The sequence below is a fragment of the Callionymus lyra genome, chromosome 5 (assembly GCF_982586985.1).
Source record: "Callionymus lyra chromosome 5, fCalLyr1.hap1.1, whole genome shotgun sequence".
NCBI lineage: Eukaryota > Metazoa > Chordata > Actinopteri > Syngnathiformes > Callionymidae > Callionymus > Callionymus lyra.
The window spans coordinates 7,490,490-7,507,968 of NC_141822.1; the positions used below are offsets into that span (position 1 = coordinate 7,490,490).

Here is a 17,479-nt window from a genome sequence, read left to right on the forward strand (position 1 = left end):
AATTGGTTAAGAGAAGATTTATATGAACTATACATATATATATATATATACATAAAAATATATATTTATATATATATATATATATATATATATATATATACATCTACTTACAGGTGCATTTTCAGCAGCAGTAGGAGGATAACACTTAATATATAAATACGTAAAAGGCTGCTTTGATTAATTTTCTGTGCTCTGTCTACGATTGTTTAATGTATGTCAGTGTAGAATTTGTCTATATGACAAATAAAGAAATGAAAACGCCTGGCTGACTAAATAAGGAGTTGGGCTTTACCTCTAACTTAATGATCCAGAAAGGTTTTTATATGGATGTAAACACTGAAGCTTGAAAAATAAATATTCTAAGTTAAATGGTTAAAACACATGCTCACAAGATCAGGTAACAGGCGTTGTGGGACAACAGTCCAAAATAGATTCACACCCCGAGACCACCGCGCTGCTTGAGCTCATACAAGAGTCCAACATCATCAAGCTAATTCAAAGGGCTATGAGACAGGTGCGCACGACGTCTAGGAATCCGCCGTATATGCTGAAATATTTTCCACACTTCCACAGGCCGGTGAGTTCTATTGGCTTTGGGGAATGTTGTCCATATGTTTAGTGAGATTAGACTCTGCTGCAGATACTTGATACATGACCAGTGATCATACCTGCCCATCTAAAAAGCAGCAGTGCAGCTTCAAATTCAAATTATTTTGGTCGCCTTTGTGAATTTATGCTCTAGTTAACACAGATACAGTATGTGTTCAGTAGGAGACAACTCTTCTGGCAGAGATTATTTAAACGAAATCCAATGACACAGTTCTCGTCTAAGTCATGTTGGCGCTGACAGGTTTATACGTGTGTTAATGCTTAATATAGTTATACTAATAAAAGCTTTCAAACGTTACACGAGTATCTTAAGAATATTGTTTCCTGAATAATTTCAGTGGAGTTGATTTCCTCTCACAGTCCACAAATATAAAAAGGTTGCTTGAGAACTCATAATTGGTGGGTTGAGAGATTGTGTGTCTCCTTGTGCTCCTGAACAGGTCTGCCACCCGTTCAGGGTGAGTTTCTTACTTTGTCAACATTAAGTATTTCACCAAATGTATTTGCAAAGTCAGAATTATATATATATATATTGTATTTGGAACCTAGGTTTTCACAGTAAATCATTGAATACTACAATCTTTATAATAATATCTAGTGTTGCTGTACTCGGCAGGATCGGTCTTGGTCTCAAAGACCATTTTTTTGGGGCTCAGTCTTGTCTCGGTGTCATATGCATTTTACTCGGCCTCGATCTTTGACAGGGCGGACTCGGGTTTTTGGTTCAGGACTAGTTGAGACCGAAAGACAAAACAAGCTGCAGTGAACGGCCCAATGTCAATATCTCGGAATGACCACACGCCTCTGCACAGCAAAATCGCCCGGTGATTCATATCCCTTCAAATCCCTTAAACTTGTGTTCATGATCTTTGATTTTAAACACATGTTAAATACATGGCACAATCAATAATTAGATTAGTAGGGAACGAGACACAGTTTTGTAGGATTTATTAAATGTCAATCATTCGTCAGACTTCTGATCAATGATCAATATGATTTGAAGTTTGTTAGTAAAGTGTTCAATCTTTTCATGATCTAAACTAAACCTGTGCCATTCATTTCATGTATAAGATGGAGAGTCAAGACAATGGAGACCACAGTGTGCATCAGTTCGCTGACATCTCACACAATAAACTGAACAATCTTTTTAAGATATAGTAAGTAAGTAAGTTATTTATATTTATATAGCGCTTTTCCAGACCAGTGTCACAAAGCGCTTAAACAATCAAAACAATACTCAATAGAATATACACTAAAAAGGTAAAGATAACACAGAGAACACCAAATCCTCGGCTACTGATGCATATTCTGAAGGTGGAAACAATATAAACACTGCTCTACCCTTAGGCAATGAGAATTCACCAGAGGGTTACTGGCGAAGTAAGGTAATCAAAAACTGTCTGACGGTTATTCATTATAGCCACAGTAATGATCAATGATCAAGGAAATTTAAGGTGGTTACCAGTTTCACCGGTACTAGTTACATCACTTCACCCAAGTTGTCTATTTTTCGTTTCATGTCAAGTATTGGGTACCTTTTTTAAACAAATGTTGCAATTGCCTTTATTTAAAGAATAATTTGTTTAAAAAAAAAAGGATTAAAAAATATAGTGGCTTTTTGTTCCGTGTTGATTTCTGAGTTCTTGTAAAAGTCTTGGTCTTCTCTCATTACTCTCCCCTGTTGATAATGTACAGGTCTTGGTTGGTGTAGTCTCGACTAAAACACAAATAATATCCAAATTATGCCTCCCATCAGTGTTCCTGTCTAGGCGTGATAACAGTCCATTAATTAAATCCCAACGTTGTGCGTTCGGCTCACTGCAGGGTCCGGACAAGTATGGAGAAAGACACCAAAAACATTAAGAACAGCGAGAGAAATATTTAAACGAAATAAGAAATAAGGAATCATCCTCAAATTGTTTTGTTTTTTCTTCTCTCTCGAATTAAGTAATTGTAATTTCTGAGAAAATAATTGGTTTCCATTCATTGATATGAGAGACATTTTATTTTCCGTCAAGGAAGGAGTGATTGTGCAGCCCAAGAAAAATGGGAATAAGAGTTTTAGGAGTGACATCCAACTGGTGGAGAATAATAGAAAAATGGAATAAGATAAAAACAGCCTAATGTTTATTACAAATACAGCTCAATCAAAAATTGTATTTGCAAATCCATTTAAAGAAACTCCTTCATTATTCAACTGCAGCACCTTCTCTTAGTAAACAGCCGCGGCAGCTGGACTCTTTGACTGTCGCAGGAATGTGACAAATGCAGGTCATGGGTGAAGATGTTCTGGTATTTTTCCAGTGTCTTTTAGTATCCGCTCCCTGTCACGCTTCAACACTTCCTATCAAAAACATGTTGTACTTGTACTGAACAAAATGTGCGACAGCTTCTTACGCCCGGGACTTTTAGCTATTTGAAATACCTCAATAAATCAGCATGTCTCTAGTCTAGACAAGATAAATAGAGGTTATTTAAAATATGATTAAAAGGAAAAAGATATATTAAAAAAAAACTTTTTCGCTAACCTCAGGCCAAAATAAATCATTTATATGTTTAAATGAAACAGAACACTTTCCACAGAACGAAAATACAATCTGAAAATGTCTATCGTGGTGAAATTAAGACATCCTTAAAGTAAATTAAGAGATCCTCCAACATTATAATGAAAGATATTATTATGATAAAGATATTTTTCTACATAAGCTTGTCTGCTATCAAAACTAGGGACTCAAAGAGGAGTAAACTATTGACACTGGCCTGAAGGAGCAAACACTGCATGGCTCGTGAATCAAGGCCCTTGAAGCAGCTTGGCAGAGTAAATATAGTAAATTACTACTCCAGGTTAAATTTGATCATGATTATCCACTTAAAGTCTATAAATCTATAAATGGTAGTTATAGAAAGCAGCTGCACTCATACCTGTGATGCTATTAGTTTAGTTCTGACCGAGAGTTAAGAAATTGACTAAAGATAACAGCCTACATTTGGGAAAAGAAAACATTGTAAGAACTGAAATGTTCAAATGTCTTTATTTTATTCATCTCCTTTTCAATCCAAAATTGAAGACTTGTTGTTTGTGTGCTTCTTCGTCTTCTCCTTCTCTTCAGGAATCTAAAGAATGCCATTATCACAGTCCAGATATCGTTATCAACCGAAGGTTATCTTTAAGTGTCATTTCAAAGAACTCAAAATAGACCATGAGATAAAAAGACAAGGATGACCATGTGTGCATTTGTATTGTTCATGTTTTGTTTTTTTATTTGTTAATTAAATTACAGGATGAAGCTCCTTATATCAAGATCCAGCAGGACTGGCGAGAGAAGATGAAAGTCCCATTTATAGACTTTGGAAGATCGCAAACCTGAAACACTCCCCTGCAAACTTCTATGCCGACATCTGATGGATGGTCCACTTGTTTTTGAGGACGACCTGTCACGGTCACCAGCAGCTCCATCCGACTCTGAGGATTTAGATTCCCTTCCAACTTTTTCCGGCCCCACTATATCTACAAAGGTCATGCCGGAATACTCTGAAGCGTTCAGGAAATCTGTTGAGCTTCTCCCAAACGTCTCTAAATACCACTCTTAAGTACCTCCTTTGACGCATATTTGAACCAAACATCACCTAAATTTATATCAGACTCAGGAATTATATTGACCGAAAGCTCCCTTGAGCCTTTGTTTCCCCCAATAAAAGACGTCATGGAGGTCAACTATGACCAAATAAACAACAACCAGCCATTACGACTACGATCCAATCGGTCTGACAGTTTGGAAAGTGACTCAGCAGTAGAACATATGACAGAACTTTACATCTTTGAAAGTGAGACCCAAGACTTTATCCTCAGACCTTCTGTTGAGCCCCAGGAGATTAATTGTCCCGAATACCAGTCACTTTCCGGGATAAAAGAAGAGTCAGAGAGTTACTGTAACACTAAGTCTCCGTGTGAATCACTGGACGTGGCATCTCAATGCCATCATGGCTGTTTCAAGAAGAGGGCTGTGCTGGACTGTGATTCCTTTCTGTGCGGGTATGAGGCACCGAGTACCACTGCTGGTGACATATGTGAGTCAGAAAGTGTGGAGAATAAATCAACCTTGCAAGTCAGAGAGTGTGACAGTCAAGTGGAGCTGTGGCTGGACGCCTGTCAGTATTTGACGTATGACAATCCAGAAGGACGGGACATCTTGGAACAGATCAAACTTTCTGTGACGCAGGACGGACACTCTGATGCAGAGGACTTGTATTTTCCCCAAGAACAAGTGCCAGAGTCAGGTTACATCCCTGACAACTGCGACAGGATTGGTTGGTCAGTTCATGAAAACAGAGGCAGGGGGCCACCGGTTCAGAGGTGGTCTTCAGTAGACAGCTGGACAACTGCACTCTCTGACTGGACTGGGATCATTTCAGCTCAGCCTGTAGAAGTCTCAGAGATCGGAGTGGAGATAGACGCTTTAACTCAAGCAATCATAGAAGCGGACATACAAAGAGGCAGTGGTGCAGAGGGATCCACTATGGGAGTTCAAGATCAGCCCCAGAACATCCAGCAAAACTCCATCTTGTCTTTTGTGGCACCAGGAAGTGAGCATTCTGAGAGAGACAGCATCCAGACTCTTGAATCCTTGTGTGGGTCGAAAATTGCTGCTCAAGAGGAGATCCAGGCCAAACGGCATCCTTCCTTGTGTTTTTCTGGTGGTAAAGAGAACTCTCCCGGACTACGTGGTGTGGACACCCCTGCCCTCTTCTCTGGGTCCACATCTGATTTGGAATTTTGCCACTTTAGTCAATATGATGGGACGTCAGAGAGAGATGAAAAAATGATTCTCAATATAATCGAGGATACAGATGTTCTGGAGGAAACTTGCATCTTGAAAAAAACAGTAAGTTGTTTCAATGTTTTTTGTGTTTTTGTTTACAAAACCTTGAATACCTTTTTGGCCGTGAGCAAGTTGTGGAGCGGTTTGACATTGCAGGTGCAGCCAATAAATAATTCAGTCATGTGTTTTGGAAACTTGTCGCTGAACAGTCCAAAGAATGCGAGACTGAGAGACGATCTTGTGATGCCTCAGACTTGATGGTCACTCAGGAGTGTTTATCACACACCCACGAGGGCTCTTGGGTCAAAGCCCATTTTTTTTATTTGGCAACTGCGCTTCGATTCTCAATTATGTCCAAAGCCTTTTGGCTCTGATCTCAAAGACTAACGGGCTGTGTGTGCCGAAGGAAACTGGAGTGCTTGAGAGGAAAACTTTTGATGTACAGAAATGGCATCTAATAATAGTCAAGAGTTCAATGATAATAGCACACATCCCTGGAGTGTCAGAGTAATGGGTGAGAGGGGAGCACAGCTGAGGACTATAACATGATCCTCCTCTACTCTCTCACTCCTCTTCACACAACCTCCTTTAAAACATCTTTAGAGCAGAAGCAGTTCCACAGTTTACAGGAGCGCTTGACTACAGCTTCTGTCAAAAACATAGTTGTACGTGTCTGTTCCAGTGGTTTTAGGTCTGCAGCAGGGTAAGCGAGCAAAAGGCAGAATTTTCTTTATGATGGTATTTAACAGTATACATGTTTGTTTTTTCGTATCCCTAAGTCATCCAGGGACACGGAGCGTAACGTGATTCAAGCGAGTGGAACAACGGTTCATCAGATCTTCCAACTTGGAAAAATAGTGCCTTCCGATGTTCTTCAGACGCTAACCATCGCTCACGTGTTTGATGTGGACACAAAAAGCAAACAGACACACACGCTGGGAGGACTTGACGGAGCATGTCAGGTGGAACCTGAGCATGGGGGTCGTGAGTTTATGATGCCCTCAACTGCACTAAGGATCAGCTCCTCCCTCTGGACCAACAGCATTTCAGAACCAGATCACATTTGCGATAAAAGGTCTGTCAATGACAACAGTTGTGCGGAAATACCATGCAATGGAAACGCTTATCCCTTGGAAGGTGATAAGGACTTGAAAGGGATTAAAGAAGAAGAACGCTCTTCTGAGGAAGTTTTGACTTCATTCAGTACAAAGAAGACGCTTATTGAGAAGATTAATGATTTCAGCAGGGATTTATCAAATTTAACTCCCATCTCTGAGAAACATTTCAAGATTTCAGAGGAGAACCGTGTTGCAGTTTTCACATTAGACATTGATGACCCGTTTGTTCCCAGATTCCAAAAACAAAGCAGCAAGTCCGGCCTAAGCAAGAAGATATCTGATAAAATGCCGAACAAAACCCATAAAAAGGACAAGTCTGTTCCTCATCCAGCTGTGAGGAAGCAAGATAAGTTGTCTGCCGGCCTTCCACAGAAGCCGATCAGCAATGAAACGACTACAGGAGAAAATCAGGAAAGAGCGTCTGAGATTGAGAATGACAGGACTGAAGGGGAAGTCGTCTTTGAGATGGTGAAACCACACAGCAAGAAGAAGAAGAAACATGGTCAGCATGCAGATGCGGTTAAACCTAAAACAGATTCTCACAATGAAGTGGAGACGGCAGTAAAACAAAAGACTGCAAAAGGAAGGATTGACATGTTCGAGGCCAAGATAACTACATGTGCCAAGAATGCTCCTAAAGACGGTGAGAAAAAGCTACCGGATGGAAAACATGCCCACAAAGGACATCAGGAACAGAATCCGAAAAGTCCTATTTATCCTCCCAGTGATGACATCGCAAAGAGGAGACGCCTATCGGAGGACAAGTTTGGGAAGATTGTCGGTGCTTTGGAGTCTAAACTAGGGAAACTTGCTGCTCCGGCACAGGACAGGAAGGATGTCTCAAAGACAGATGCTGGAGCCACAAGGAAAAAGACCTTCAGCGAGGTTGTTAAGCAAAAGACAGCTGTGCCTAAAGAAGGTAGAGAATCTTCGCCTGAGATTATACACTTTGCATGACATGAACAGATAACAGCAACGCATGTCATGTTTGCAGAACCCAAAGTTGTGCAGCCAATTCAGGTGCTGCCAGTGAGCGGAGACCCACAAAGCCTTTGCTTGTGGTGTCAATTTACAGCCGTGTTCACTGAACACACTGTGACCTGGAGAAGAGAGGGAGCCACTCTAGCTGAATTTAAAAGAAGGTAATTATAACATTTTAAGCACCGTATCCATTGCACGTGAACCTATAGGCTAAAGTTAGTGCTTGTTAATATCATATTATGGTTTACTAGCAATTGAACCATGTGGATTTAAGGACGTAGTTATAAGTTTTCATTCAACACGAGAGGGCACACATTTTAAGCTTACATATGCAGGCTTCAATAGAAGATGGACGTTACATACAAGCAATATGGAGGTATGTGGATGTTTTCAAGTGTCTTCTTAAACAAAGATGAAGACAACTGAGCTACAGTCGCTACATAACAATAAACAAACATTTTTGTCTATTACTCTAAAAAGAAACAGATTAATCTTAGCCCTAATGATGGTCTGGTGAAGCTTCATGAAGCAGTGTCATTATGTTCAGAGTCCACTAGATGGCGTCTCTGCACTAGTTTCCATTGTTTTGACCAACTGTTCTAATGATACATCATTTTTAAACTGATGGCGCCACCTACTGACCTCTGAACAACATGACACTGTTTTGCGAAGCTTCATCAGCTGACGTGAAATGTCTGTTTAAGTTAGTATTTCTGACCACACCTCGTTCATTGGTCAGTGTGAGGGCCCGAGCAGATATTAAAATTGATCTTTAAGCCATTAACTTGTTTAAATGTTTGCAATTAAATGTTGTCATGTTTAATTAGAGCGAAAAGCGACAAAAGCTAAAAAAAAAAATGGATCAGATCTTAACAGTTCATATGCACAGATGTATGGGTGGGGAGATGAGTTGACGGGATCGGTGGAACAACTTAACTGAAATCTTAGGCAGATTAGGTCCATTCATGAATCTATCTCCAATTCGGAACAGAACATATGCTTAGGCACCTAAGTTACAATAAGAAGAAAACCAGATAAGGGCTGAGAACTAAAATTGACCAATGTTCAGTGACTATTGAAATGAATATACAAATGTTTGGCTTGTGACTCCAACACCTTTCTGAAGTGCAGGGGACGAGAGCAGAGTCTTACTGAACATCTCCAATGCGTCCCACAAAGATCTGGGCAAGTACCAGTGCTGCCTGCAGAGCTCTCATGGGTCGGCTACTCTGGACTACCTGCTTACCTATGAAGGTAAGAAATAAATAAAAATATAGATTTGGTGTATTATCTTTAACTGTTTTTGATTGTTTAACAGTTCTGAGTGAAGTCGTCATCCCTTTGTCTCCGACAACCATCGCAAGTGAGTTGAGATTCCATAGTCTACCTGAATGGTTTGTTGTTTGAGGTACTTCAGCTCTAAACTTTTCCTACCTTCAGTTGCACCAGTCCAGGAATGTGAAGAAGAGGACGTCAGTTGCTCCAGGCTGATGTTCAAAGAGGATTTCCTCAAGCAGCAGTTCTTTGGAGAGAACCACGATGTCAGCATCGTCACCGAGAAGGCTCACTTTGGGGAGGGGATGCATCGGCGTGCGTTCAGGACCAAACTCCAGACGAGCAAGGCGCCAATGTTACTGCCGGGACACTCCTGCGTGCTCAAAGTGCATAACGCCATTAGCTACGGAACCAAGAACAGCGAGGAGCTGATCACGAGGAACTTCACCCTGGCAGTGGAGGTGAGTTGGTCAGGGAAATTCAAAGATGTCACTTCTTTGAAAAGACAACTGTTACAAAAGTATATGGTGTTGCAGGAGTGCCAGGTTCAAAACACAGCCAGAGAGTTTATCAAAGCATACACAGCTGAAGCTCATGGCTGCGAAGCTTTTGGAAAAGTCCCAGAGTGAGTTTCTAAATCAGATTAAAGCAACAGTAAATAGAACCCAAAGCACTTTTGTTTCTTCATTGACCAGGATCATTCCAATCTTTCTGGTGCATCGTCCGTCCAACGACATCCCGTACGCCACCCTGGAGGAAGAGCTGATTGGTGACTTCGTCAAGTATTCGGTCAAAGACGGTAAAGAGATCAACCTGATGAGACGAGACTCTGAGGCAGGACGGAAGTGTTGCGCCTTTCAGCATTGGGTCTACGCAAAGACCGAGGGCAACTTGCTGGTCACTGACATGCAGGGTAAGAAACAACTTTCAAATTCATCTTAAAGTGTTTGTTTGTTTGCTGTATCGTAACAAATCTCCCAACCGCTTGCCCTTACTAGCTGGAATACACAATGTTTTGTTTTTTTTCAATTACTATTTGAAAAAAAAAAATATTTCTGCTTTATTTACAGCCATATTGAGATGTTCGTTAACCTAATAATACTGCCCATTTATTAACCCAATCTATGTGATGCCATTTTGTGCCGCTTGAAATGTAATAGATAAAATTAGCACCGTTATATTTCAGTCTACAAAGCAAACAAATCATTTAACTTTCTTAAAAAATGGACACCTATAACCTGGCGCAACTTATTTACGAATTCTGGTTGTGCTTACCGACCTCAGAAAAATTTCATCAAAGTTTCAAGTAAAGGAAATTTTCCAATTGCAAAGGCCTAAATTAAAAAAAGCTCCTGCTGATTGTGGTGCCAGAAACAAAAGTAGACAGAGTCCGTTTTAGAATTGTACTAAGTCAAAGTAAGAATTCAAGTATTTCGAGATCAAGTATAAATCATGATCCAAACAGTAACATATGCAAAATGACTGGGTCACATGACGCGTGTCTGTTACTGTTCCTTAGCATGTTGTCCAACATGAACCTGACACAAATATTTGCATACAGCAGGTGTGTGTCTATGTAATGTCTTTAATATATGGGTGAGAGAATTAGTAATGCAAAGTAGCAGTATTATATTTTGTACTATTACAACATGGGGCTGGGCAGTGTTACTCTGCGGCCCTCTCTAGTATTACTCTGTGCGGCTCTTTAGTATTACTTTACGGGGCTCTGTAGTATTACTCTGCGGAGCTGTGCAGTATTACTCTGCGATATTCTGCAGTATTACTCCATGATAATCGGTAGTCTCACAACATGTGGCTTTGTAGTATAACTCCGCTAGACTCTGTAGTATTACTCGGCCAGAATCTGTAGTATTACTCCACGGCACCTTCAAGTATTACTCTGTGGCGCTCTCTAGTATAACTCTGAGGGGCTCTGTAGTATTACTCAGCGATACTCTATAGTATTACTCCGTGAGAATTGTGTAAGTTCCTCAAGTGAAGTTTCTGAATAAAACACATTTTACTTTTTACACAGACTTGATCAATGATTGACTTGATCGATAAATAGGAAAAAGGTTCAGTGTGGGAAGTAGAGATGCCATGTTGAATGTTCATATTCATTAATTATTAATTAATTAATTAATGTTGTTATGGATAACATTGTGTTTATGGTGGTCGGTCTGGTATCATGTCTACTGAAATGATAATGATGGTATATTAAGAACTTTCTTATTTCAGGAGTTGGAATGAGGCTCACCGACGTGGGAATAGCAACCTGTAAGAAAGGGTGAGTGTTTTAATTTTGTTTACAAATTAATAAAAACAAAATGAATGAGCTTGGTGTTTATTAAAACTTTGAATCTTACTTTAAACATCTTTATTCTCCAGCTACAAGGGCTTCAAGGGGAACTGCTCCACCTCCTTCATAGACCAGTTTAAAGCCCTGCACCAGTGCAACACCTACTGCGAGATCCTCGGCCTCATTTCCCTCCAGCCTAAAGCCAAAAAACCGGCTCCCAAAGCCAAACCGCAGGCCTCTGTGGCCCCGAAGAAGAAAGTTTTTGGGCCGACCTTGAAGGGGAAGTCATAACAGTGACAACACGATGAAGGACAGGAAGTCTTTACTTTTTCGTGACAATTGAAACACTTGAAATTGACAAGTGATGCGGTTTGTTGCATCAGTGATGTCTTAGATTTGATATCTAACGTCTAAAAAACGAGTCTTTCTACTTTTGGAAAGTAGCCATTAGTTCATTAAATTAATGAACTTTTAAATTGTTGATTTAAATACTGAATGTTTGATGTGCGAGTGTTTCTTTGTTAGACATGTTTATTTATTGTTTCAGTGAAGAAACAGAGATGGTAGTTCAGAGTTTATTGATTTATTGAATCATTTCGTTGGTTGTTTGGTGAAAAGTGTACAGGTGTTTAAGTGTTTACGTGCTTGTTGATCTTTACTTTAAATAGCAACATCAATGCAACACGCAATTTCTTTCTTTTTATTCTGAATGAAAATACGGATCTACCCTTGTTTTCAGTTGCTCACGAATATCATTTCATGTTTGTGTTTGAAGGAAATCAGAAGTGACAGGATAATAAAAAGTTTATTTGTTTATGGATGATTCAAATTACTGCTTCATTGCTCCGTCAGTGAAAGGTTCAGCAACAAACTTCATGTGTATCTTCAGTTCAGTTCAGTTCAGTTTAACTGGTTATCATGTAATATGCATCTATTTTAACCGCTGACCTAGTTAAGCGATCCATGGTTCCAATGACTTCGCTACACTCGTATTCAAAGACGATATGATCAGACTTTCTCTACTTTCTTTAGATCAAAAATAGCTGGAAATGTGTGTATTTTTTTCAAAGGAGAATGTGCAGCGAGAGTGTTTACAAATGTGCAGTCAAGAGTCTACGGCTGCACATTTGCACCTGACGAGTATAAATAAGTAGGTCACTCTGAGAGCGACAACATCACGGTTGTGTAATTTACACCTTCCTGCTATTATTGAGGTGAAGACTCATGTTGGTCAGTAGAAGAAGTTTTTAGTCAAGTAAGGTTTGTTTGTTCAGAACGCCACCATCGTGTCGCTTTAGCTTCTGCGCTTTGTTTACAGAAGCAGTGACATTTTAACATTTCAAATATTGAAACAAATTCTTATTGAAATGTTGTTTTTTTAACATTGAATATTTTTGGAAATTATATTATTTTTTTATTGGAAGGTTGAATTTGTTTATTTTTTTTAGTTTTCTTAAACTTTTCTTTTGAATAATTTCAGAATAAATACTTATTTTGTTTTTTACCTTGTTTTACTCATAGAACTTATTCCAGTTATACGAACATAACAATTTTAAGTTCAATAAGTAAGTGTTGGTTTTAAAATCAATATAAAATATTGGTATAATAGTTACACCATGATAGGCTCAAAGTTCATTCAAGTTCAATTCAAAGATTTCATTAAATGTTTTTTAATTTATAATTCCCTAAATCAAATTTAACCAGACTTGTTCTTGTGCAATATTATTTAATCATTTAAATAAATACATTTAAATTGACCTAAGTATGATGTATTATTAAGCATAAAATTGAAAAGAGAGTTTACTACTTCCCCTCAAAAAAGTTAATTGAATTATTTGTTTTATTTTAGATAGTTTCCTCCGCTGCTGTGATTTTTGACAACGTTGTTGTTTTTTGTTATAAACCATAAGAGTTTTTCATGAAAAATTCATTGTGAACTTTTTTTTAAAACTACAATGTTCAAATCAAATTAACTAAAAAATAAACCTACGGAACCTGGGAGTAATTTTCTTTGTGTTACATTTTAAACACAAACAAAATCCAAATTCTTTGTGACAATTTCTAAATGAGCGCATTACTGCCACTCAGGCCATATGGGGAATTACACCTTCATAAAAAGTTTGTAGTCCGTTTCACTCATTTAGCTTTGATTGTTCCAACTTTTTAGAAACTTAAAATAGTTTTAAACACTTTTCTCATGGTAATTCAAAAACCAATGTCACAAACATCTAAATTTCACTTCATAAAACAACAAAACGTGGTGAAAAATTGGCGCTGGGATTTTCACACTGTAGCTATTTAGTGTGATAATGGCGTTTGACACTGTGAGACACAAACACCATTGTCACACTCCACAGCTCTGGAGGACGGAGGTCAAAGGCGCCGGATGATTTGCAGAATGAAAACCTGGAGGAGAAAAGTAAAGATTAATGTTGAAGATCAATGTAATTTAACTATCATTTGAGTTTAAAGGTTTGCTGCGTCTGAGTGACAAAGTAAAGTACATTTTTTCACGTGCCCTGTCTTCTCTAAAGTATTGCTGATCGTCAACAGCGTCAGACTCACCTCCAAACACGTCCGTCCATCCTGCGTCTCTCTCGGCAAAGTGGCCTCTTCAAAATGTTAAAGTCCAGTGGGAGCTGCAGGATCGTGAGGCGATTGGTGGTGAGTTTGTCTTTATGTAGACTCAGCCTGCTTTGGGCAAACAGCCGGCTCCACACTGGTGATAAGCTACAGGCGAAGTATCGATCGACCCTGACCAGAGGTGGAGGGTGACCAGGGGGGGGCGGGGGGATGGATGGGGGGTGGGGTAGCCAGAAACTCTTTGGTGTGGCAACGTGGGACTTCTTTTGAAGGGTAATGCCGGAGGGAAGTTGACCGTCGGCAAAAGAGAGGTTAAGTTATCGCTTGAGTTAGATGAGCTGGCTCTACCAAGTTTGACATTTAAAAAAAACACAAATTGAATAAAGATTGTTTTTTTGGAAACACAAAACATTTTGGAAGATAAATAATCTATTCATATGAACCAACATTAATAAGGACACAGAAGAAAATACATACAATTCCTCAGACGTTGTCAAGAAAACTGGATGGATGTAAAAAAGTTTACAAACTCCTGTTCCGATGCCAGTTTTTTTTTTTAATGAAAATTATAATAATTTCAAAATATAATTTCAGTACTTTTTCTATCTGTGATGTAGGGGGTTTAGAAAATATTGATATGGTGATACATCGCAATATTATTTCCATGATACTGTATCGATATTTGACAGCACTGTATCCTTGAATTTTTTATTCATTCTTTTTGGCTTGAAAATCATATTTAATGTGTTGCCATTTTTATAAAATGTATAGTTCAATAATGTGTGTGTAAATTTAAATGAATCATATTGATTTTACATCCAAATCTTTACGCTTCACGTTTGTTCAGTAATTTCTGTCTTCAGGCGCCAAATGAACATTGAAATCCCGCGTTATCCCTGCGATGACTGAGGACGAGAGGCTACAGTAAGTCCAGTAGTTTTTAAAGCTGATGTTTGGACATATTTCAGTTTCAAAACAAATGAAAGCAGTTACGACTTCGTCAAGAGTCATGTGGTCTGTAAATTCTGCAACACCAGAGTCAAGTACTCGACGATACTACAAATATACCTTTGTTGCTACAGTATAAATCTATATCAGGGCTACTATAATGTGACATATAACTTGTACAATGCAATTGAAAAACAAACTGCAAGGCCTTAAACCAATACTTTGCTGCAGCAATTGTGGCTTTTATTACAGAACACAGTCTTTTGATTAGGAGCCTATCAACTTATCAGCCAATCAAAAACGCACCAGATGTGACAGATTGCATCTCCTGTTCACAGCCCTCTTCAGATCAGCCCACAGATGTTCGATGGGATTCAGGTCTGGACACTGACTAGGCCATTCCAAAGTCCTAACTTATTCCAGTGAAGCCATTCTTTTGTTGATTTAGACGTGTGCTTTGGGTCATTGTCGTGTTCAAACATGAAGTTCTTCTCCAGGGTTTTCTAACAGGAGGTCAAGGGTTTTGTGCCAACACTGACTGGTATTTGGAAGTGTCCATCCTTCCCTCAACCCGACTAAGGCCCCAGTTCCAGCTGAAGATACACAGACCCAATGGCCAACACCATGCTTCAGTGTAGGCAGTGTTGTTTTTGCGCTAAATATATCTTATGGAATGATGTCAAAACATCTCAACCTTGGCTTCATCACCAGAACACATTTATTACAAACTTTTGTGAGACTTTAAATGTCTTTTTGGAAAATATTTGGATGTTGTGTTTTTGTTTTTTCTTTCCATCTTGCCACCTTGAGCCCAGTCATGTGAAGAAGACGGGAGATTGTTGTCACATGTACTACAAAGCCAGTGCTTTTATAGCTCCTTCAGTGTTGCCGTCAGCCTCTTGGCAGCCTCCTTGGCAGCTAGTTTTCTTTTTGTCTAATCAATTTTGGACGGACGACATGTTCTTGTCAATGTCGCTGTTGTGCAATATTTTGTCCACCCGACGATGACGGTCTTCACTGTTTTCCATGGTATATTTAATTCCTCGGAAATTATTATCTGGCCTCAGCCTGACTTATATCTTCGTTATCTGATTTATTTATTTTTACTTCACCGCCCTTAAAGATTTCTGTTTCTCGTCTGCAGTTGATTCAGAACTCTGCAGCGAGAATTCTGACCCGCTCAAGTAGGAGAACTCACATTTCTCCGATCCTTAAAACTCTTCACTGGCTTCCAGTTTCTTCTGCTTCTGGTTCTTACTTTCAGAGCTATTCATGGTCAGGCTCTTCCTTACATCACTGATCTGATCCAGCCTTACACCCCAGCTCGGGCTCTGAGGTCTGTGGATCAGAATCTACTTATGGTTCCACGCACACGGCTCAGGACCAGAGGAGAGAAATCTTTTCAGGCTGTTGCTCCTAAGCTTTGGAACGATCTTCCTCTCTCTTTGCTCTTGATGGATCTACTGACTCCTTTAAGAAACATCTTAAGACGTTTCTATTTGTTCAGGCTTTTCCTTGAATTTCTCGAACTCCTGTGTTGTTCTCAGTATTATCTTGATCTTTAAAGTATGTACTTTTTTGAGTATTGTTTTGATTGTCTAAGCGCTTTGTGACCCTGGTCTCGAAAAGCGCTATATAAATAAATATTACTTACTTACTTACTTACTTACTTTGTTTTTCAATTACACTGTACAGGTAAAGGTCAGATTTGAGGTGAAATTATTCATCTTGATTTTTTTTTTATGTTTAAAAGAAAACTGCCATTTGAACAGGGGTGTGTAGACGTTTTATATCCACTGTATTCCCATTTCACCCTTCACTTCACTTCACCTTCTGTGGTCGTGGTTTGCAATTAAATTTCCTCAGAGGCCTTATTTTATACAATGGTTGTTGTCAGGGGCAAAAGTAAAAAAAAAATCAAGACAGATATGTTATTATTTTATTGTATTATATAAAAGAATAATCTCACAGTTAAGCACTTCCTTGTATTTTTTTTATTTTTTAAAGGTGCAACAATGAATACTCAACAAAAGCGAAGAACGAAAGTGCTACAACAAAAGCCTTGTAGAAATTTAGAGATTAGTAATAAATAATAGAAAAAAATACGAAATAAAATTCTAAGCTTCTACATGAGGGACACATAAAGTATAGTAGTACATAGTATAAAAGGCCTCATGTGGCCCCCGGGCCCCACTTTTCCCAGGTGTACAGAGTGTCATCTCCATGGCGACAACATCATGTCACTTTGGACTTTTAGAAACCTTATTGAATGAACTTTTCCATGTGTCAAAAAGTGGACTTTTACCTCAAAGTATGATGTCATATTCAAGGTCCACGTGTTGGAATGTCCTCCATTCTAATGGGAATCATGCGGACTGAACAAATGTCCAAACTAACATGAAACTAAATAATTTCACCAAAGAAATATAGTAGTAAGACAGTGACTCGATTCATGACCAGCAGTTTCTCGAGGGGTGAACACATTTCCGGGTCTTCAGTGACCTTCTGGAAAAGATAGTGACATGTGCAGCCGTGCTCACAAGGCTGGTGCCACCACAGATAAATTGTGTAAACAGTCAACTTCCTGAACTCCACAACTTGCAGTGACCAGACTGTGTATCCAAAATGTACATTTTGTTTACTTTTGATTCACTTGTTGTTATTATTACTTTTTTAATTACATTTTTTCGTTTTTATCTTTTATTTTGTAAAAACCTAGGTTATATCTTCCATAACCCTGGTTCTAGGAATGTAAGCAAAACGCCCTCTACTGCCTTACTTAATCTATAAAAGGCCTCACTTCCCATTAAAAAGTTAGTATATCAGACTGGGAATCAGTCTGCTCT

General features: G+C 38.9%; 1 protein-coding gene across 2 annotated transcripts; it reads left to right on the forward strand.

The window, feature by feature from the left end:
- Positions 1-5,017: 5,017 nt before the first annotated feature.
- Positions 5,018-13,367, forward strand: alpk2 (alpha kinase 2). Of its 2 annotated transcripts, none has more exons than XM_087792419.1 (10): positions 5,018-5,492; positions 6,209-7,466; positions 7,542-7,689; positions 8,655-8,782; positions 8,847-8,891; positions 8,969-9,264; positions 9,340-9,428; positions 9,499-9,716; positions 11,042-11,090; positions 11,192-13,367. In XM_087792419.1, the coding sequence occupies exons 1-10, from the start codon at positions 5,127-5,129 to the stop codon at positions 11,391-11,393; spliced, it is 2,799 nt and encodes a 932-aa protein (XP_087648545.1). In that variant the 5' UTR covers positions 5,018-5,126; the 3' UTR covers positions 11,394-13,367. The 2 variants fall into 2 exon arrangements, with proteins under 2 accessions (XP_087648545.1, XP_087648546.1); XM_087792420.1 differs by lacking the exon at positions 5,018-5,492 and adding an exon at positions 6,059-6,132.
- Positions 13,368-17,479: the final 4,112 nt, after the last annotated feature.

What these genes read in the sequence shown, in the direction of transcription:
- alpk2 (XM_087792419.1), top strand. Translation starts at nt 5,127, where the DNA reads ATGGGAGTTCAAGATCAGCCCCAGAACATCCAGCAAAACTCCATCTTG. An exon ending in GCTGGTCACTGACATGCAGG is followed by an intron (nt 9,717 to 11,041) that starts GTAAGAAACAAC and finishes TTCTTATTTCAG; the next exon opens with GAGTTGGAATGAGGCTCACC. An exon ending in ATAGCAACCTGTAAGAAAGG is followed by an intron (nt 11,091 to 11,191) that starts GTGAGTGTTTTA and finishes TTTATTCTCCAG; the next exon opens with CTACAAGGGCTTCAAGGGGA.